General features: G+C 35.3%; 1 protein-coding gene across 1 annotated transcript in view; it reads left to right on the top strand.

The window, feature by feature from the left end:
* Nucleotides 1-22694, top strand: part of LOC306852331 (protein bicaudal C homolog 1-like) — a 115147-nt gene that overhangs the window by 61510 nt on the left and 30943 nt on the right. Inside the window, exons 4-7 of the mRNA XM_079389066.1 lie at nucleotides 10170-10249; nucleotides 11204-11362; nucleotides 12663-12716; nucleotides 17587-17775. Of these exons, the coding sequence (XP_079245192.1) occupies nucleotides 10170-10249; nucleotides 11204-11362; nucleotides 12663-12716; nucleotides 17587-17775 (482 nt within the window). The remainder of the gene's footprint in view (nucleotides 1-10169; nucleotides 10250-11203; nucleotides 11363-12662; nucleotides 12717-17586; nucleotides 17776-22694) is intronic.

Below are 22694 nucleotides of genomic sequence, written 5' to 3'. Positions count from 1 at the left end.
TCAGGACCTGGATTCAGTTGAACATTTCCAGAAATCAGAAGTAATAATACCATAAGCGCCCTCTTCAGTTTAGATTTCTTGGATAATTTTTCCTCCTTTAAGTTCCTGAAAAAATTTCACCTTTAACTCAATCCAGTTTACACTACTGCGGTAGCTATTTTTCTAGCATTCGAATAACAATGGGTAAACCTGAAACGATAGAAGGAGTATTGGAGATGAATTTCATTTACAAAAAAGGTATGAAATGTGCATATATATAAAATTTCACCTTTAACTCAATCCAGTTTACACTATTGCAGTAGCTATGTCTGAGTGAAACTGGATAAAAAATAATAATACATTATTCAAACGTTTGCACACCAATGCTGAATTTATTTAATCAAAATACATGAATATATTATTAATCAGACATTATTTTGAAACATTATTAAAATTTAAAATAACTGTTTTGTGTTTTAATATATTTTAAATTGTAATTTATTACTGTGCAAAGCTGAATTTTCAGCATCATCACTCTAATATGCTGATTTGCTGCACGAGAAACGTTTCTTATCATTATCAATGTTAGAAAAGTTGTGCTGCTTAATATTTTTTGTGGAAACCATGATACTTTGTTTTTTTTCTTTGATTAACAAAGTTTTTTTACATAAATGTCTTTACTGTAGCTTTTGATGCATCTTTGCTGAATAAAACATTTTCTTTTCTTCTAATTATAATGTTATGAGGCCCTGCTCCAAAGCAGAGCCAAATTCCAATGGCAGAATTAAACAGTTTGTATTACTAACGCAGGGTGAAATATAAAGAGTGTGAAACATGGAGTAATATGCCCCAGAACTGTTAATCTTGGGATAAAAATTACCCTGGATTAACAGTTTGTGTAGAAAAGTGTGAGAAGCTCATTAGTGATTAGATTTTTGCACTTTTCCTGGTTTGGCTCCTCTCTCAGGGAAAAAGTACAAAATGTTCAATGTTCAATTTATTTATAAAGCACATTTAAAACAACTTTAGTTGACCAAAGTGCTGCACTTAAAACATAAACCTAATTACAGCATTTAAAAAAATGGACAAACCTAATCGCTGCATTAGTATTGCATAGGCTTACATACAACAGAAAAAAACATATGACCTTAAAACACCCAATCACCTAACAATTAAAAGCACAGGAGAAAAGATGAGTTTTTAACAAACATTTAAATTCAGACACTGTAGAAGCAGTTTTGATAGATAGAGGCAGAGTGTTCCATAATTTTGGACCAACAACAGAGAAGACTCTGTCTCCCCTACATTTTAGTCTTGTTCTGGGAACCCACAACATATGTGTAGTCTGAGATCTCAGTGACCTAACAGGATTATATGCAGTAAGCAACCCTGAGAGATATGGAGGAGCAAGGCAATTTACAGCCTTGTACACAAAAAGCAAAATTTTAAACTCAATACGATACTGCAGTGGTAACCAGTGCAGCAAACGTAAGATAGGTGTAATATGTACCCATTTGCGACTGCCCGTGAGCAAACGGGCAGCCGCATTTTGAACCAGCTGAAGTCGATGTATAGATGAGACTGGCAAGCCATAATAAAGCGAGTTACAATAATCGAGTCGTGAAGAGATAAAAGCATGTTTTACACTCTCAAAACCCTTACTGCTCAGGAAGGGTTTAACCTTTGCTAATCTACGAAGATGGTAGAAACCGGAGCTCACAGTGGCATTAATTTGTTTATCTAGCTTCAGTTCGCAGTCAAGTATAAATCCCAGATTTTTAGCGTCATGGACTTGATATGGGGTAAGAGAGCTCAAATCGATTGTGCTCAAGTCAGTTTTGCCATTTGATCCGAACAAAACAACTTGTGTTTTATCATTATTTAGATGTAGAAAGTTATTTATAAGCCACATTTTCAGTTCAAGGAGACAGGCGGTTAAATGATTTACAGCAGAGTTATTATCATGCTTAAGTGGTATGTAGAGCTGAGTATCATCGGCGTAGCAATGATACGATACACCAAATCTCCTAAATATAGATCCCATGGGTAACATATACAGTGAAAACAATATTGGTGCCAAGATTGATCCCTGGGGAACACCACATATAGAATGCACTACAAAAGAGGAGTACTTGCCGATGCTGACTGAAATTCTTCTGTTAGACAGAAAAGATCGAAACCAGTAAAGTACAGTGCCCCTAATACCTATACTCCAACCTAGACAACAGGATACCGTGGTCAACAAAATCAAATGCTGAACTAAGGTCTAAAAGCACTAATGCCATAATATTGCCCGCATCAGTCGTAATTAAAATATCATTAAAAACCTTCAAAAGGGCAGACTTTGTACTGTGCAAAATTTTAAAACCAGACTGAAAAACATCAGAAATACCACTAATACTCAAATGCTTTTGCAATTTCAAAAATACAGATTTTTTGAGAATTTTTTCTAGAAACTGGAGATTGGAAATTGGTCTTAAATTTGAGTGAACTGCAGGGTCAAGTTAAGGCTTCTTACGAATAGGTAATACAGACACTATTTTAAAACAATCCGGTAAAACCCCTGTTAGAAGACAACTGTTTATAATAGTCACTAAATCTGAACCAATAGTCTCAAGTCTCACATTTCTGACTCGCCCTCTCTCCTAGTCCATCTTGGCCAGTCCAACTCAGGACGCTGAATAAATCTCAGGCTGCTGTATGGAGAGATTTATAGGGGGACAGGAGAACAGAACTCCCACTGGCCTGCTCTTAAAGAGGGGCAGCAGCTGTAAAAACAGTCCGAAGCGCTCCGTTCTTCCAGTGCTTATCACCCGGTCCACCGCTTGGTTGCATCAGGCCAGGCTCTCGTCTCCATGGAGAGCTGCTAGGCTGCTGGCGTGTGTGGCCCAGTATGCTCCCACAGTGGACCCAGAGGGGATTTAACGTTCCCTCCTTTAAATTAACGTCTTTGGCTCTTTTGTCGGCAGATTTTGGATACAATAGACTTGCCCTCTTGATCCCAAAGAAATAAATTTCTTCCCAGAATGACTCTGTTACAGTGTGAGGAGCAAATGAGACGTTACCATAACAACAGATGCGAGGAACATTGGAATTTTATGGCTCCATCAGGATTTTATGACTGATACAAAACAAGTTCTATAGAAAGTTCCATAAATGTATTCATTAATGTAAAGTTACTGCAGTAAACTTTAAGTAATACAGAGAGAAATTAGAACTCAGGCTTTAGCCTTGTTATTTCTCATGCATACAGGTCAATAAAGAAATTAATAATGTAATAATATTATTATACAGTATAGTATTACTTCAAGCAATATATTTTACATTGTGCTTTAGTTTTAAAATATTCAAATTAGGCATAATTATTTTATTTTTATTATTTTAATGTATTATTTTGTTAATCTGACCAACAGTACTACAGATTTATAATAATTAGAATTTGAAAGGTATACTTTGAGAATATAAATAATGTAATATAGTAAACCTTTTTCTTATAATATAATTTTATAGTTGATACTATATATATTCTATAAATAGTTCCATAAACGTACTTACTAATTCAGACTTGCAATAAGCTTATTATAAAATAAATAAAACAGAAAAACAGAAAAATACGATTTCATGCATTAGCATTTTTATTTACTTATTTATTTATTTATTTATTTATCATACTCAATGTTAATATTTATTTATTTTGAAAATTAAACATTAAACTATACACATAAAATAATATATTTTGTATTGTGACGTTAGTAACATTAGTTTTAAAATATTTTATTTTCTTATTTTATTTATTTTAATGATCACTTTGACAGGTCTCTTTTGCCTGAAATAAGTTATAATTTATAAATTATAATTTGAAATATATGCTTCATAAGAATATAATATAATATAACATCATATTATTTGATGTATTATATGATTATATAATACATGATTATAAAACAATTATCAAAAAAAACCCTCATATTTCATATTTTAAAATGTAAAACCTAAAACCTTTGCTGTCACTGTGTGATATATATATGAGCAATAAATGCTAATGTAAGTGGCAAAAAGGATATAAAATCATCAAAATTTATAAATTATAAAATAAATTCTGTTGGCTGTTTTTTTGTTGTTGTTGTTGTTTTTGATTGGTTTATTTGGTACTAATTTGCCACTAATATAAAAACTGACACAGTCACCTATGTGTGTGTGTTTGAGCTTGTAATGGTGCAGTGAACACACACCAGTGTTCTGCTACATAACGAGACATTCACAGCTCACGTCTATGTTGTATGGGACTTTATATGAACACAACAGCAATAAACACTTGGGAGGCCTCTTCGCTGTTTGGAGGGCCACAGGAAAGCCTGAGCCTCTACATTAAGGTCTCAATATTATCATCAAGCCTTCTTTGGTTGCAGCCCTCACACGAGAAGATGTTATCACATCTCCATTGCTGCCGCTACATCTGTCTGCTCATGATGGTCCAGCAATCCAATGTATGTAGTAGAAAAACAGAGCAGCTTCCTGCTTTGCCTTCATGCAAAAAGGCCTGTGTGACCTAAGCGCTCCATTAAAAGAATCACTGTCATTTGAAATGGAATTAATTGCTAGCCTCCATAATACATTTCTTCTTTCATGTGAACAGTGCTGAATTGAGCCAGAGTGTGTGAGTGTATTTTGTTTTTGTTAGCTCACAAACATCTGTTCGGTCACACACAGCAGTAGAGGCGCATCGTTTTCACACTGTTTGTTGTGCAAGATGTCGTGACACCAGATGTGCTAAATCATGTGACTTATGAAGCACATGAGAACGCAAATTTAAAAGCTAAGGAATAGGGGAGATTTATAGGACCTGTATTTTGTTGAATCTTAAAAACGTGGATGCAAGGATATTATTTTGATGTACTTGAAGCTTCTTGGAAAAATTGGTGAACATAGTTGTAAGGGTACTTTCCTCCTTAGACCACTTTAAAGTTTAAAGCAACAGAGAAAGTCTTGAGGTTGCCACCTAGTGGTGCAGCAATCCTAAAACCCACCAGTGACAGATAATCTAGCATGTGGACACTCAACACCATTTTTAAAAATCATCCCAGTATGAGTGCAATCAAAATTGAATCAAGTATTAATCCATATTAAATTGCAATTATTAAATCGCGTTCCTGTAACAGTTTAAACAGAAGAGCGTGGTGATAGCAACACCAAGGTCATGGGTTCATGTCCCGTAGAATGCATGAACTGATGAAAATGTATATATTAAATATAACGTAGGCCTAAGTCTCTTCAGATAAAATTATATGCCAAATGTTATTGTAATTTAATACATAATTTGTAAATTTTACAAATGAATTCATTCATTTATTCATTTAATTTAATTGTGTTTCATATGTAAAGGATGTAATAACTTACCAATTATGTAATAAATTACAATAAAAGTTTCAATTATTCCTAAAAAATATATTTAGGATTAAAAAGCAGCTTTGCATTATTTAACACTTGTGCTGCAAGACTCAAAACGTAGAAAATATTTTTTGTTTGTTTGTTCATTTGTTTATTTATTGGCTTCATTGAAAACCAAGAGGTAAGATTATTAATTCTATTCTATTCTATTCTATTCTATTCTATTCTATTCTATTCTATTCTATTCTATACTTGTGTTGCAAGACGCAGAACAGTACATTTTAATATTATATATTTAATTTTACAGACACACATTTACATTTATGCATTTGGCAAAGTATTTTATCCAGTAGAGGAACATAAGCAATTTGTCACAAAATATTTATAGTATACAGTACCATATTTATTAAAAGGTTACATTTGGAAACAATGCAGAGAAGAAAAAAGACAATTTGTTTGTGTGTGTGTGTGTGTGTGTGTGTGTGACTGTGACATTAATGTATATTTCTAAAACAAACATGCTTCTCAGGATGTAGATGCACATTCTCCTGACGTCTTTTTAGTACTAACTCCTATTGCTGTCTTTTACTACGGCTGTTTTCACTCACAGTGGCAGCACTGCAACAGTTTGTGGGTCTCTCAACACATGACACAATCCTCTGTGGGCATTTCCAAGCAGCCTGTAAAACGCTGCGGCCTCCAAAACAGCATGCTCCATTTAGCTCACACCACCCCTTGTGTGGATAAACAACTCTCTGAAAAGACATTTCCCTCTTAAACTCAACATCTCCACTAACCCAAACTTGAAAAATTATAGCAAATCAAAGGATCCTAAACCAATCACCAAACATCAAGCTTTCTATAGTCAGTAGCAGTCAAACCGATTCTTTCCATTGATTCGGCATGATGAATCATAACTGTAATGAACTGATTTGGTTGATGGTTTTTTATTTTATTTGGTTGTTTATTTTCTCCCCTTTTCCACATTCCCCCACTGTGTTGGAAATGACTGATTTAGACTCTCAGAGGAATGTGTTTCAACAGATGTGCTTCTCACCCCAATCAGCTCACTGTACCGCTTATCAAAGCCAGCTGTGGATGGAGGTGTGTGTCAGCAAATCATCCTTAGATGGAGCTATATTTAAACACTGTAGTCAAGAGGTGTGAGGAAACCATGTGAAAGAACATCCATGATGAGTTTTTCTAATCTGCTAGTGGTTACTGTAACTACACATTATTATGGTCTTTCTTCACTGATAGCTATAACATTCTGGCCATATATATATATATATATATATATACTGTATATTTGGTGTCCTGTCCTTGGAAATGTCCTTGTTTTACAGCATGTTTTTCACTGCTTTTTGCCATGAAGAACTCTACCTGGATGGAGCATTATTATTATCAATAATCAAAAGAGAATGTGTTATTGGTTTCAAGGTAGTCACATACTATCTATTCATGTTAAATCAAAGCAATACTGTTTGTATTTACTGTATAAATGGGTAAATGGGCCTGAACAGTAGTAACAGGACTAAACAATTACTCTTACAAAGATCCATTTCCAAAATCACCAGCATAAAATAACATTTGAAAAAGATTTACTGTAAGTAATTACTGTAATATTAAATGTAGTTAGAAAATGTTGCAAATATGTAGCAAATAACTATAAATAATAATAATAATGACACATATATATATATATATATATATATATATATATATATAATTATGTTAATAATTGTCAATTTTGGTTTTACTTTTTTGTTTACTTTTGCAATGTGTTTTTGTAAAGTCATAATTTTGTCATAATACTGGTTTGATCAGTTTGATATTTGCAATGATTAATATTTACTTTTTTCATGGTGTGTGTTTTGTTGAATTAAATAAAAACCTATTTGATGCTTCCATTCCTCGTACCTATTAATTATAATAATTAATTATGGAACCTACAACAATTAAAAAAAGGGAAAAGCATGCAAAAATTTATTGTTTTATTTCTTAGATAATAACAGGTGAGATTTCAATGATATTTTGACAACGGAACAAGGAAATATCCCCAGTTTCCATTTCAGAAATCTGCTCACCTTATTTTAAATATTGTAACTCTATTACAAATTATTAAGATTACTGTACCACTATTCTTAAATTAATAGTACACCCCAAAAAAATATTTTTTTTATTTTTTTTAAATTGACTGGCCTGTTCATCACAACAGGTTTGGAGAAATTTTGCACACCAAAGATCACTTGTAAAACACTTGCTCACCAATGGATCCTCTGCAGTGAATGGGTGCCGTCAGAATGAGAGTCCAATAACCTATTTAAAACATCATAATAATCCACAAATAATCTACACAACTCCAGTCCATCAGTTAACATTTTGTGAAAAGAATAGTTGCTTGTTCGTAAAAAATAAATCCATCATTAAAGGATTTTAACTTTAAACCATTGCTTCTGGCCAAAATCCCAGTCCATAATCCCTAATAACGCTTTCCGCCACTTTCCACTAGCGCATTTTGCTACCAAAACAATAAAGGTATACCTCGTTTTTAATTAATAGATAATAACAAGTGAGATTTCAATGATATTTCGTTTTTATTTCAGAAATCTGGTCACCTTAGTTTAAATATTGTAACTTTGTTGAACTTTCCATCTTAATAGTGTTGTAAACGACTAAAACATATACCCCCGGTTTCAGAGACAAGGCTTAAGCCTAGTCCTAGACTAAAATGAAATTCTGAGCTGTTTCAACTGAAAGAAACTTGCACTGGCTGATCTTAAAATATGTCACTCCCTTTGTTTTGTCTCAAGATTCACACCAGTAATGTTTTTTTGTTCTAAGGCACGTTTATAAAAATTTCTAAAATATCTTAATTGAAGTATGGCCTAATCCTGGTTTAAGATAAACCCTGTCTACGAAACCGGGCCATAGTTTAAGCCTAGATATTTCCATGAAAATCTCAGGAGTCCCAAACAATTTGTCTGTGCTTTTCACAAAGCCACCCTCTCTCATATTTATAACAATAAATGCACCAACGTCATGAAGATTTATGGTTCTGAAGCAGTTTAATAAGACATTTTTGCTTGCATGCACAAATTTGAAAGTTTGGTGCATTGTGGCAGCCTTGAACACCATCCACACCAGCATTGTTTTACTCTGTATGCAATAGATATATTACATTTCAACGTGTTCACCACTCTTGTAAACCCAACCCTTAAGGGGATGCCACTCAAAACTGGTGAGGTGGACAATAATTGCCAGCGTGGAAGCTGAGCGGTCCTAATCATAGGGTGTAATCCTACATGTGTTAAACCACACTCAGTTGGCGCATTTTCATGAGTAAAACCACAGAAAATGGTCACATTACATGCAATTTTAACTAAGGCCAGTCTTATTGTAGTGGCTAACTCTAAACGCTCGGCATGTGTTCTGCTTCATGGAATGTTGCTGGAGCCGGGCTGGAGCGAGTTCCACCCGCAGTGTCCGTCCAGTCAAGCCGAATGGGTGTTTTGCAGGATTTTGTGGTGGAGAAATTCGCTTCTGCATGGGACAGTGATTTAGCCTGGCTTTTCCACTCATTCCTTCTGGCATAGAAAGCTCTCATCACAAGCTTCCTTTAAGCGCCGGAACATAATCTGTAGCACGGAAAGCCAGACGTGTAGCTCTAGACCTGGAGCCTTGTGTTTGTCTTCCTCCTTCTTCGCAGAGAGTGAATTATATGGCTATTCTTAAACTGCCATGTTACTAAAACATGTGTGGGGTCATATGAAATTTGTTTGATTTTTTCCTCAAATTACATTTGATTTTTTCCCATGTTACTTGTTTTGCTGTAACTGAGTTCCTGAAACTTTAACGATGTATTAATTTATGAAACTATTAAAAATAATGTAAAAATTTGGTGTTCCGTGTATTTAATTAATCTTTTACAAATGTAATCAAATAAAAAAATAACAATTAATTTTTTTTTTGCAAACAAGGTGGGTCTAAGTGGGTGTTTGTGGACCAGACATTATGGCATTAGTCAGAAGCCTTTCTGTGGGACACTAAGCAGAGGTCTATTTCATGTTGGCATGAAGGTTGCGAAAGTGGATTAGTTCAGGGGAATTTGGGGGTTTTTGCAGCACAATGAGACAGATGTTTATGTGCAGAAGTCAATGACAGAATGAGCAAGTGCTGGAATTATATAAATATTGTCTGGATTTATTTAACCGTGAAGCACTGTATGCAGTTTTCTGCCAGCACTATTTGAACCCAACATTATTAATGTGAGATAGGACTTTTATATGATTAATACAACATAATTTATATGATTAAATGTCCATATCATTGATGAAGGTTTCAGATGAGTATAATAACTGCTTATCAATATAATAACTGCCTGATTGCCTATACAGAACTGACTTACTACTTCAAGGTATTTTGGATGTTGTTGTTGTTTTTAATACCATTCAGAGGTTTGAGGTTGGTAACATTTTCTAAATGTTTTGAAAGAAGTCTCTTATGCTCACCAAAAAATATAGCAAAAACAGTAATAATGTGAGAATTTATTACAATTTGATTCAATAACTGTTTTGTATTTAAATATATTTTAAAATGTAATTTATTCCTGTGATGCAAAGATGTATTTTCAGCGTCATTACTCCAACATTCAGTGTCACATGATCCTTCAGAAATCATTCTAATATGTTGAATTGCTGCTTAGTTAGTGGTTTGTTTAACTAATATTTTTTTTTTGAAAATGCTGTATATAGGTAAATAAAGCTTATGACATGCCTTACATTATGTATTTTCTCTTTCAGATCCACATATCAAAGTCAGTGGTAAGAGAGACAATGTGAAAGAAGCCAAAGAGAAGATCATGTCTGTCCTGGACACAAAGGTGAGCATGTCAAGTCAGATCAGGTGATTGTTATTTGCTATGTCATTGTGCATTTCAAAAATGCGCCATTCGTTTTCCCAGTCATTTTTGGTTGCTGTAGTAGCTGGATGCATTTGGTTTTACGACAGCTGTGATATTGGAAGCAATTGAATTTGAAGATCCTGAGAGGAACTATGTGGAGCTTAGCATCAGGAGCTCCTCCTATATTTATAAGGAATGTATCATGGCTTAAATCGTATTGGGCAAAAGGAAAACACATTATAGCATTGGCTGACTGAAGCCATTGGTGGTTCAGGGGCAGCTGACATCTGTGGTTTGCTTTAACAAAACAAAACATTTCAAACAAAACGAAATCCTTTATTCTCATAATTTATGCCAGACATAATGCAGAACATCCACCAATGCCAACTGAGTTTGTTGTAACATCACTGTAGATTTGTGAGGTAATTTCCCTCAAACGTTTGACGTGAAATGGGAAATGGTGTGTAGTGACATCTCTCTGTGGACTTGATGTAATGGAAATCTGACTTGACTCTAAATCATAGATCTCATTCAGTCTGTCACAACTTTAATAAAGCTGCTCAGAGGGTAGGATCTGTTTTCCTGTATTTAAAACTGAAGCAATTTTGTTCACTTGTAAAATATGTTAAATGTTTTAATGTTGGAAGTGCAAGCAAGTTCCTCAGCTCGAAAAAACACTGCACTGAAGCAAAACACAATTAGCCACCATGAGCAAACATGGAGTATTATGTGATGGCAAAAGTTAAAAACAGTTGTGTTGCGTTATTTAAATCAGATACATCTAGTATATTCTGGTATACGTATATGCTGTACCTCTGATATATATTGGAATGCTGTTGGACAAATAGAAAATTAGACATAGAAATGTCACCTTCAAAACCAAGGTGACTATGGTACTGCAGTAAATACAGTCCAACTCTTTTGTTTCTTCAGAGCAATCGAGTGACTCTAAAGATGGACGTCTCACACACCGAGCATTCACATGTCATTGGCAAAGGGGGAAACAATATCAAGAAGGTGATGGAGGACACGGGCTGTCACATCCACTTCCCCGACTCCAACCGCAACAACCAGGCTGAGAAGAGCAACCAGGTGGGATTCTGACTTACCCAGCTCATGTAAACAAGCCAAATCTCATTTCACCCCAACAATCAAAAGACAAGAAACTGCTTAAATTTGTGCATAATCAAGAACTATGCCTATTTTTACGACCGTTAGCATCTTTAATATTGCAGCATTATTTTTTACAACCCAAATTCAAATTCAAATGTTGGGAAGTTTTTTAAATTTGAATAAAATGAAAACTAAAAGACTTTCAAATCACATGAGCTAATATTTTATTCACAGTAGAACATAGATAACATAACACGTTTAAACTGTTTTACGCACAAAATGAGCTCATTTCAAATTTGATGCCTTGCTACAGGTCTCAAAATAATTGGGACGGGGGCATGTTTATAATGGTGTAGCATCTCCTCTTTTTTTCAAAACAGTTTGAAGACGTCTGGGCATCAAGGTTATGACTGATGCTCGACCCTGCCTGTTTCTGACCACGCTTTGCGTATGGATCCACACGTCTCTCGTCTCATTCGCCCCATTACACGAAACATTTTTGATCAAGAAACATTTCTTATTATTGTCAATGTTGGAAACTGTGCTGCTTAAAATATTTTTTTGTCAGGATTTTTTTTTTTTTGTAACATTATAAATCCTTATCCTTTAAATTGTATGCATCCTTGCTGAATTAATAGATTCATTTCCCTTAAAAATATATTTTGAATGGAAGAGTATATACAAAAATAATAATATAATAATAATATTATAATTTATACTTATAAATCATATGTATATTTATTTTGGGATGAAACATGACCTGGACATGTTCTTGACAAATTTCTTGATATTCACCCAAAAGATTATAATTTCCATCTCAGTTCTAGAGCTGTTTTGATTTCTAAAATGAGTTTATGTATCACTGAGCTACTGATTGTATGCATATTGTCTGCAGCCTAAGGGAGGATAAAGACTGACCCGTAATTGGATGTGAGATATGTTTCCAGACTTGATTAAGTGGGGAATGTAGAAATTGAGCAATGATATGGCACTGCCTCAGTGTGGGCTCATGTGTTGTGTTCAGAGTGGTTACTTGCTGACAGGTGAATGAGAGCCAGCCAGGGCAGAATGAAGAAATCTCACCTCCTAGTGGTGCTCGTATGATAACATTTGGCAGACGAGTATTTTTCATTCTTAAGGGATTAGTTCACGCAAAAATGAAAATCATTTACTCAGCCTCATGTCGTTCCAAAACGCATGAGAAAACAAATGAAAATCAAATAAAATATAACTTATAACTTGTTCTCCGTGAATATACAAGTGACTTTCTTGTCTGCAGGTGTCCATAGCCGGCCAGCCAGGAGGAGTGGAGGCTGCCAGAGCCCGAATTCGGGTAAATAAACATTCATAATATGATTACAAACGACTGTGTTATTCTGCGATAAAGGCAAGAAGTAGAAGTGGAAGGCTGTTATTTATCTTGAGGAAGTTGCCAGGTACAGGGTAATGTTAACATAAATGATTTTTTGGATGAGATAAACACATTCCTCAACATCCCAGCGGTCATCTCGGCAACACAACAAGCAGCATTCATCCTTCTCTGGATGTTTTAGTTGAGAACTTGGTGCTTGAATCAGAACCGCTGCCCTCTGTTGGTATTTTGTAAGCATTACAGTCACTTCTATCCATTTTGATGGCATAAAAACCTTCCTATCACAAAGCTTTACAGCAGGGGTGTCAAACTCAGTTCCTGGAGGGCCGCAACCGTAAAGAGTTTTGTTCCAACCCTGCTCCAACAAACAAACCATGTAGTTTGCAAGTAAGCCTGAAGGACTTGATTAGCTGGAGGTGTGTTTAATTAGGTTTGGAGCTAAACTCTGCAGGGCTCCAGCCCTCCAGGAACTGAGTTTAACACCCCTGCTTTACAGGCAAAAGCCTTTTAATAGGGTAAAACATGAGGAATAAGAAGGTTGTAAGAAGCTTTTAACACTCAAGGTCTTGAGTTTTACTTATAAGACCAGCTATAATAATGGCTTGATGCGGAACACATGGTGTCAATTGAAGCTGGTATGAAACTGCGGTTCGAGTGATATCTTGACTGTTTGGCCGGGTGTCGCCTGTGCGCTCCTGCTCCATCCAGACTCTCTCCTCGGATTTCACCAGCACCAGGGCTCCGCACACGTGCTTCCTCCTCAGAGGGAACCAAGAAAAACAAGACAAAGCATTCGAGCACAGCGGGCTTCCTTAGTGTTTGCATGAAGACCGAGCCCCAATTAACTCGAGGACGTTCTTCACCAGAAACTATCATAAGCATTCACTATTGTTTCACAAAGCAATTTGTATAAAATGAGTACCTTTGAAAAACCAGGCTGCTCCATTTTTCATGTCTAAAACATATAAAGTTCTGTGAGTAAAATGTACATTTGAGGGAAGGATGTTAGTGGGGCAGCCTCACTTTTTCTCTTCCTCAATTCCCAGAACTGCTGGGAATTCTTCTCTTGACCATCTAATCATCTCCACTTTTTCCTCTTTTCTCTCTTCAAAAGATCTTCACCCACAGTCGTTTTGATGCTTTATTGTGCCGTTACACCCATGCGAATGGTATAGCGCGAGCATAATTCTCACATTTAACCTCAAGTCAAGTTTGAAGTCTCTTTTCAGGCCAACTGAGACTGTTGAGGTAAAGTTAGAATGCAAATTAAGATATTTTTATGAAACCTGAGAGGTTTCTGTCCCTCCATTAAAAGTCCTGGTAATCAAAAGTTAAAAAGTTATAAAGGAGGCATAAAACAAATCCATGTCAATAGAGTGGTTTAATCCAAGTTGTATAAAGAGATATGATCCCTTTATATGATGAGTAAATAATGACCACATTTTATTTTTGGATCTATTTAATGTTATGTTGTACAAAGGTCAATGATAAATAACTGCACCCACAATAAAGAAAAGAAAAAAATATTTCAACATTTTTTATTTTAATTTCATTTGTGATGGTTTTGATAAAATGTTCTACCATTTTCAAGAAAAAGCTTCAAAGTATAAATGAATCTAAAAATGTTTGATGTAACAATAAAGTAAAAAGAAATAACGCATTTCAGTATACACATCTTATTGTCTGACGAAGAGCGTCTAAGCTCGAAACGTCGAACATAAATAAATATTTTTCTATTTCTGGAGCTATGGTGTGCCCACTTTGATTTGATTCTTGTGTGGTGTAACACCCACATTGAGCTTTTTGCCTATTGGATGTTCGCTCTTGGACTGTTTTTTGTACACATCTTAATCATTATTTAAAAGTAACAATCTTTTTTTTTGTATATCATAAAATAATTAATTCATAAAAATGAATACAATTGGGCAATTGCACCACCACATTATATTTTACAACCTGAACTAACCTTGCCTTGTCATAATAATCTGAACTTGAGCAGTTTTTTCTCTAAATAAAAATAATAAAATATTATTCCAAAAGTAAAGTTCTGAAACATTTTCATTGATTACTCACCCTCATGTCATCCAAATCAGAGTTTCTTCCGCTGAACACACACAAAGATATTTTGAAGAACATGGGTAACCAAACAGTTGACAGTAACCATTGACTTTCATAGAATAGAAAAAAAGAATTCTGTGGAAGTCAATGGCTACTGTCAACTGTTTGGAAAATAAGGGTGAGTAAACAATAACAGAATTTTCCTTTAAGGAATATTTGTGATATCAGAACACTACGTTGTGGTCCTAAATAACGATCAAAATGTATTTTAATTCAATAAACATCATCACAGAAGAATTGTTTTCAAACATTGAACATCATGTCATTGACCCCCAAGCAAAATGTTTGTATTGCATATTTGTTTTTGAGACCCCGGCGTGTTTGGCCATGTCTCAACACTTGATGCTTGAGCGATTAACCCGTTTAAAGATTAGCCTTGCTTTCTTGGCGGGACCTAGTTCATTTCAATGGAATGATGCACAGAGCATCCTCCTCGCTCTTTGGATGCATGTTGTCTGTGAAAACAGAAAGTAGATACAGAAGTTATTGATTCTACAGAAGGTCAGAGGAAAGCTCAGACCTCTTGTTTGTAAAAGATCAGAATGCAGAGCTCCCCTCCAAATTCCTTATTAACAATAAGCGAAATAAAACAGGAGGTTTTTGTTTGGAAAGCTTTGCTTATGCATTAGCCTTTGGTTAAAAATAACCATGGTTTTGGTTTTAATAGCTCAAGAATGAGGAGAACCATTAACAAAGATGAATGATTGGAATTCATTAAGTGTATTTACTTGTCTCAGTGTTTAGCGCATTTGCCGTTGCTAGGAAACGCTTATTTTGTTTACTGTGTTGAGAGGTGCTGAAATCGCGTTTGGTCTCGTACTGTATCGCATATCTTGTCAGTGTGTGCACTTGCTTGGCCATTTGTAGTTGATAAACAGGAAAGTGGGTCCAGCTGAATTGAAATGGTGATTTGTTGGATTGGTATAAAAAAGGTTATTATACCGCGGCAGTCGTCGTGTGAAGCCCTCTTAGTGTGAAGACCAAAGAGTGTAAAGACCATCAACTCTACCGTGCGACTCCACCGGACAGGGATAGAAGTATCGCTTTTTATTTTAGTTTTTTCATTTATATGTTTATTATTGAAATGTTGTTATATGCATGTGTCAATTTTATTTAATTTATTTATTTTCTTAAATATGTGGGTATATAGTATTTATAGAGTTGTAACTTTTAGTTTTAGTTACTTTTTCTTATTTGTAAGTCGCTTTGGACAAAAGTGTCTGCTAAATGACAAAAGTAAGTAAAAGTAAAGTAAAGTAATTCCAAAGCTCGCTCCATGACAGATGCGCTGCTCCCAGCTAAAGTTGAACCTAATAAACATCTCCTTGTCTAAAGGGAGAGTGACTGTCCTGACCACATCTAAAAGTGCAGAGAATGTCTTTCTTTTTGGCCCCCGGTATAGAATATGAGGGTGAGCAAAGCCCCCACAGCATATGGGACTGATCAGAGCTGCATTTTTAAGGCTTGGCTATTCATTCTGTTTACCAATTCAGTTTGGTAAGGCACGGTTTGCTGGGCTCTTGATGACCCTAAATCACAGTTGAATGATGGGAAATATTTGCTTATTCCGCTTTGTTTCTGAAGACTTCATGGCTTGAATGTCGGCCAAATGCCCTGCTAGCAGTAACTGCAATTTTGGCCAGCATTCATTCATAGCAAACCATGTTGTTTACATTTAAAGCCAAGCACGCACTATCTTGTCACCCTGTGCACATTTAAAAATGATTTTCTTGTTTCCCTTTGTCAAAATCATTATGCACACAGGTAATTGTAGACTGTGTGCATCAGTCACAGTGGCTCTCTTCCTCAACTGTGGCTATAGTCCCAAAATGGCATTCTTGCTCACAGCTAAGCATGAGTTGATTCTTGAAGCCTTCAACCAAAAATGAAAATCTGCAGAAAAAGTATTCACCCTCAGGAAATCCTATGTGGAGATGAGTTTGTTTCATCAATGGAACATATTTGGAAAAATGTATCATTACATCACTTGCTCAACAATGGATCCTCTGCAGTGAATGGGTGCCGTCAGAATGAGAGTCCAAAAAATCAAACGAAATCCATAAAGGTGTTTAACTGTAAACCGTCACTTCAAAAATATACCAAAATATGCATCCATAATATCGCTTCCTCCAGTGGAAAAAGTCCATCCCCTGTTGTCCTCTCACATCAAAATCCACTGACATTTGTTTACAGCATTTGGATTATTTTTGCTTATGAACTGTGCTTCATTATAGATAGAGGACTTGTATTTTAGCTTGAAGCAGTGGTTTGAAGTCAACAAAAAGCTTGATGAATTTGTTCATGCAAACATTCAGCTTTTCGATTTACAAGATGTTAATTGATGGACTGGAGTTGTGTGGATTACTTGTGGATTGTTGTGATGTTTTTTATCAGCTGTTTGGACTCTCATTCTGATGGCACCCATTCACAGCAGAGGATTTTTTAAAACATATTTTTAGGATTTTACACATGTTCATTCAATGCATTTAAATGCTATTTTTTCACAAGGAATATCTTGGGATGTTGCTCATGTGGGAAATGTGGGTTTGAATTGGTTTCCAGTTTACTCTAGTAAAATGTTTCAAAATGTTTTACCTATAATCCTAACTTGTCAGCTGCAGAAATCACAAAATTGATATCAGTCTAATGACTATATTTCAATATCAATCATTCAGATTGCATTAACTGATGTTGTTTCTTGGTCTTCTTACAGGAGTTACTTCCGCTGGTGTTGATGTTCGAGCTGCCAGTCATAGTACAGCCGAACCCTGACCCCAGCTCTCCTGCCATCCAGCATATCTCCCAGACATACAACATCTCTGTGGCCTTCAAACAAAGGTCCAGACTCTATGGAGCAACAGGAGTAGTGCGGGGCTCACAGAATAATGCTGCAGCCGTGAAGGTGATACACTCACATATGGGGCAAAATCACAAGTTGCAGCCCCCCCCCATATTTTTTAGGTTTTTATAGAATTCATGTTCTCATCTAAATCATTTAAATATTAACTTTCATATTCAACTTTCAAGTTTCAACTTCACAAATAACATATTTCCCTCCACTGCAGCTCTCAGAAAACACAACAAACAGTCCATAACTGTGACACAGGATCACATCATATGATGAACATTAATTAATAACATTAATAAAGGATTTAATTTATGCATTTATTCACACATAAACACTGATCATTGCACATACTGTACATAGAGCACATCAAATATGGAAAAAATGGTGTACTGGTACCTTTTTGCATATGGTCTGAACTGTGAAGTAGTTGATAACCTCCAAAGCTTTGTCAAAAAGTTTAAGAGTTTATTATGTAAACTTAACATTGTGTCATTATTGAATGATATGATATATCTGCAGTGATCTTAAAGGACAAAAGAATAAGGCTTGCATTGCGAAAAGCAGTGGGTAAGAAAAGATTTCTCAGCAAAGGAAGAAATCACAGGGCTTATTGTTAAAACACTGGCACAGTATATGGAGTCTTTGGATATTGCATACATTACCAGTTGGTAGATCTCATGGTACAAAACAAAATGTAAATTTGTGGTTGACATTATTTTAAACAATCATTTATTAGATTTTTTTTAATCATTTATTTATTTGATATTTTCTGCAGAGTTATTTAGGAGGGTTGTTGAAAATGTTACAGTGTATTTAAGTTGGGATATGCTGTGATGTTTAAGATATATGAAAGTGTTGATTATTAATATTGTGTAAAGTTTTTATTGTTGTTGCTTGTTTATTTATAAAAAAGAATCCAATTTTGTCTCAGTTCTCAATGACTAAAACTAGAAACAACAGACTAAATACAATTGTCATAGTATTAGGGTGCGGCGCAGCGCAATGCTTGTTCTGCGTCAGCAGCACCATGTGTACGTGTTGTTTACGTGCAGATCAAAGCATGCGCATGCGTTGTGGTACACTCCAAAATGGTGCTAGGGTGACATGGAGGAGACAAATTTTTGAATAAAGTTATTTTAGTTTATTGGCGCACAAAAAGTATTCTCGTAGCTTTATAAAATTACAGTTGAACCACTGATGTCACATGGACTATTTTGTCGATCTTCTTGGTACTTTTCTGGACCTTGAATGTGGTAGGACCCTTGCTGTCTATGGAAGGTCAGAAAGCTCTCAGATTTCATCAAAAATATCTTACTTTGCATTCCAAAGACGAACAAAGGTCTTACGGATTTGGAACAACATGAGTGTGAGTAATTAATGACAAAATTGTCATTTTTGGTTGAGCTATCCCTTTAAATTAAGATATGTTGACTTAAGATGCAAAATGAAGATAGAAAGCCTTGTATTCTGAGAAATTGAACAAAATTGAACTGTAAATGGGATATGAAAATGTATTTTGCCTTTGAATTAACTTATTTTTCCTAAGTCCATTTGTGGACATTTGTTATGTTTTTATCATAAACGCACTTGATTTTAATCAATTAAATCAATTGTTTCATTTATTACATTTATTCTAAATAGAGATCGGTACAAAGTTGTATTTTCAAATTTTGAAGTACTGCTAATACAAGTTATTGTGTGCATCTCATTTACTTTGAGAGAATATATTGACTTGGTCTTAAAAAGGTCTTCAAAAATGATTACATTTACCTTTGTAAAGCCTGCAGAAACCCTAAATTGTAAAGGAATATTCCTATGGGTTAATATGTTTGCAAAGCATTTTCATATCCTAAAGAGAACATCCTCATTAGCTCCAGAGAAGATCACAGTATATCCTCCAGCTTTCACCTACACAGCCTTTGATCTCTGTGTGTCTGTGGTGTTTGCCGGTGGCACTGAACTCTTCATGTTGTGCTAATGACTGCCGGCAACACTTTAGACTGAGTGTCTAGTGTGAGAGAAGCCTACTATTCATCCCAAGGAGAATCTTCTTCCATCTCTGATCTTGAGGAAGGGTCTAGGGTTGGAGTTGTCCTGTGGGCTGCTGGCTATGCCTGGTATGTGTTGAGAGCTGGAGTTTGGTGCCAAAACCGCCTACGAACATGGCCAGAAAGGAACCCCAAAAGAGCCCCTCTGCCTTTCCTCTCTTCCCCTAGTTTTATGGTGCGTTGAAAGAAACTCCCCGAACTAGGCCATTCTCAGGGTCGTATATGCCAGATGGAAAAGCAAGAACATAAAGAGGTTCTTGTTTACTAAAACACGCTCCATTAGTGTCAAAAGCACCAGTCGTATTGGCAGATCGTAACCAGGGTGGTTGTGATTGACAACCTGTCTTGAAAAAGTTTGAAAAAGCTGTCTGTGAGGTATTCATGGTTTTGTTCAAGGTCAGAAATAAACTTTTCCATTAAAGGGCTATATTTGTTCCCTGAATTGATTTCCAGAGACATTTTTTTACCTTTGTAAATGCATTTTTTTATAATTACCTTAGATGTATCCGTGTCTTTTTATATCAGATATTTAAATTTAAGCAGTTACTTCCATCAATTAAAACACTGTAGACTGTTAACAATAAAATTTGATCAACAAAAGTTATCTTTACACTGCAAACATGTAAGTCACTTTCTTTCTCGCAATTATGAGTTTATATTTTGCAATTGAAAGTTATAAATTCATAATTCTGAGATAATATCTCACAATTCCAACTTTCTCTCCGAATTTGAAGGTATAAACTTACAATTATGAGTTAACATCTTAGAGTAATCTTACAATTCAATTTACAATAAATGATAACATCTTACGATATGACTGTTTTCTTAGAATTGCACAAAGAAAAGTTTGCAAGAATTAAGCCTAGTCCTAGACTAAAATGTAAGTCTGAGCTGTTTCAACTGAAAGAAACTTGCACTGACTGATATTAAAGGGGTGGTTTACTGCCTTTTTTCTTTGCTTGATTGTGTTTATGTGGTGCAATATAACATGTCTCGTTTGTTAAAAAACGCCTTATTTTTCATAAATTTCACCTTTATTGTAAGCCGCTTTCTCCTCTGTCATTTGAACTTCCTGATTCTATGAAACCACTCCCTCAGAAACAGGCTCAGATTGGTTAGTTGGGCCGGTGTGTTGTGATTGGCTAAACTGCGTACTGCACATTGTCCGGACACTTCACGGCCATTACCTTTATGGGCGAACGTTGCATGTGCTCCGGTCAAATGTAAATAATGGTGTCAATATTGCCGTATCAGTTTGAGCCAGAATCAGACCCAGAAAGCGGTAATGAAGAGAGTCAAGCAGAACCTCCTCAAACACGGCTCTTACAAAACGTTTCTGAATGGTAAATTAATTTTTTTATTATTATTCAGTATTATTTTTTATTAAAATGCTACTGCTGTTTGTTAGCTTTTGAGATACGGGTTTCTTCTGATTAAACATTTAATATAACTGAATACATGACTGAGTAATTACATGAAAATTATGTCATAAAGTATACATGGAAAATACATTTACAAAATTAGTACATAATTACAAATTCAGGTCCAAAATATTTGTATGCGTTTGTCATAGACACACGAAATAGCATAACTAACTGGCTACTAAAGCCAGCGTTGGCATTTGTTTACGTCCTTGATAAAACTAAAACATTACGTCTGAAATTATACATGCAAATACATTTAAAATTATTAAATCTTACTTACAGATTGTGGCCCAACAACTGCTGCCTCTGGTTTTAAAGTTGGAACTGCTCCATGTTTTAGTAATAGTTTCTTGTTGAATCCGGCATTGAACTCGTGTAGATTCTGGAAGCTGTCTTCCGTAAAATGCGCAGCACAGAGAGCTAAATTACGATTGTAATTGTCAGGAACATAATCAAACATAAATTTTAACCATTGCTGACGAACTACAGCATCCGTAGGAAGCCCGAACACAGAAGACCTGACAGTTGGGTGAAAATAACACACTTTCGACGGCATGGCTACAGCTCTCCACTATAACTCTTCCTCTTCGACAAAGCCACAGAACATGGCCTTGCCTCCTTTTTTGCATGTTCCGGAGGGAGGGTTGATGTAAATTTATGGGTTTGTTACGTATGAAACCCGGGAAGTATCTCGTTGTCATCCCATTTGAGTCGTTTTTGTAGGCATTAAACTTCCTGATTTTTAAAAGAGGATATCTCCACTTCCATTGAACTTTCAGCGCAGCAACTTTGCAGATACTGTTCATGCACCAACAGCAACATTACACACTATTTAAAATGAAAAAAGTGAAATCGCAATCAACCACCCCTTTAAAAAATATCAGCGCCTTTGTTTTGTCTCAAAATCCACACCAGTAATGTTTTTTATAAGGCACGTTTGTAAAAATTACTTAAATGTCTTAATTGAACTATGGCCTAATCCTGGCTTAGGCTAAGCCCTGTCTATGAAACCGGGCTTTAAACTCAGAATTGTGCAAAATAAAGTCAGAATTGCGAGAAAGACAATGAAAGCTTGTTTCCACCATGGAATAAAAATAAATAAATATGTAATTGTGGCTTTTTATCATCTCGCAGTTCTCGCAATTGCGAGTTATAAAGTCAGAAATGAAACAATTGCAAGTAATAAAGTTGTAAAATAAAGGAATAAGGAAAAAATACGGAGAAAAGCTCCAAAGGATTGGGAGATATAAACTCGCAATTGCAAAAATGTAAAATCTGAATTGTGAGATAAAAAGTTGCAATGACCTTTTTAAAAGGCAGAAATGGGTTTCTAAACAAAACAGTTACTCAAAATGCTGCAATCAACACTTTTTATTCATTTTCACATTTCATTTTGATTCTGTCAGTTGTAATAGATTGTGCAGAGGCATTTTTTAAATTCGAAAGGCAGCTTTGTTCATTACATGGCATTTTTGCCCCAAGTCCCCATTAATTTCCAACC

This window comes from Barbus barbus (assembly GCF_936440315.1).
Source record: "Barbus barbus genome assembly, chromosome: 32".
In the NCBI taxonomy this organism is placed as follows: Eukaryota; Metazoa; Chordata; class Actinopteri; order Cypriniformes; family Cyprinidae; genus Barbus; species Barbus barbus.
This window is presented reverse-complemented; position numbering and strand designations above follow the sequence as displayed.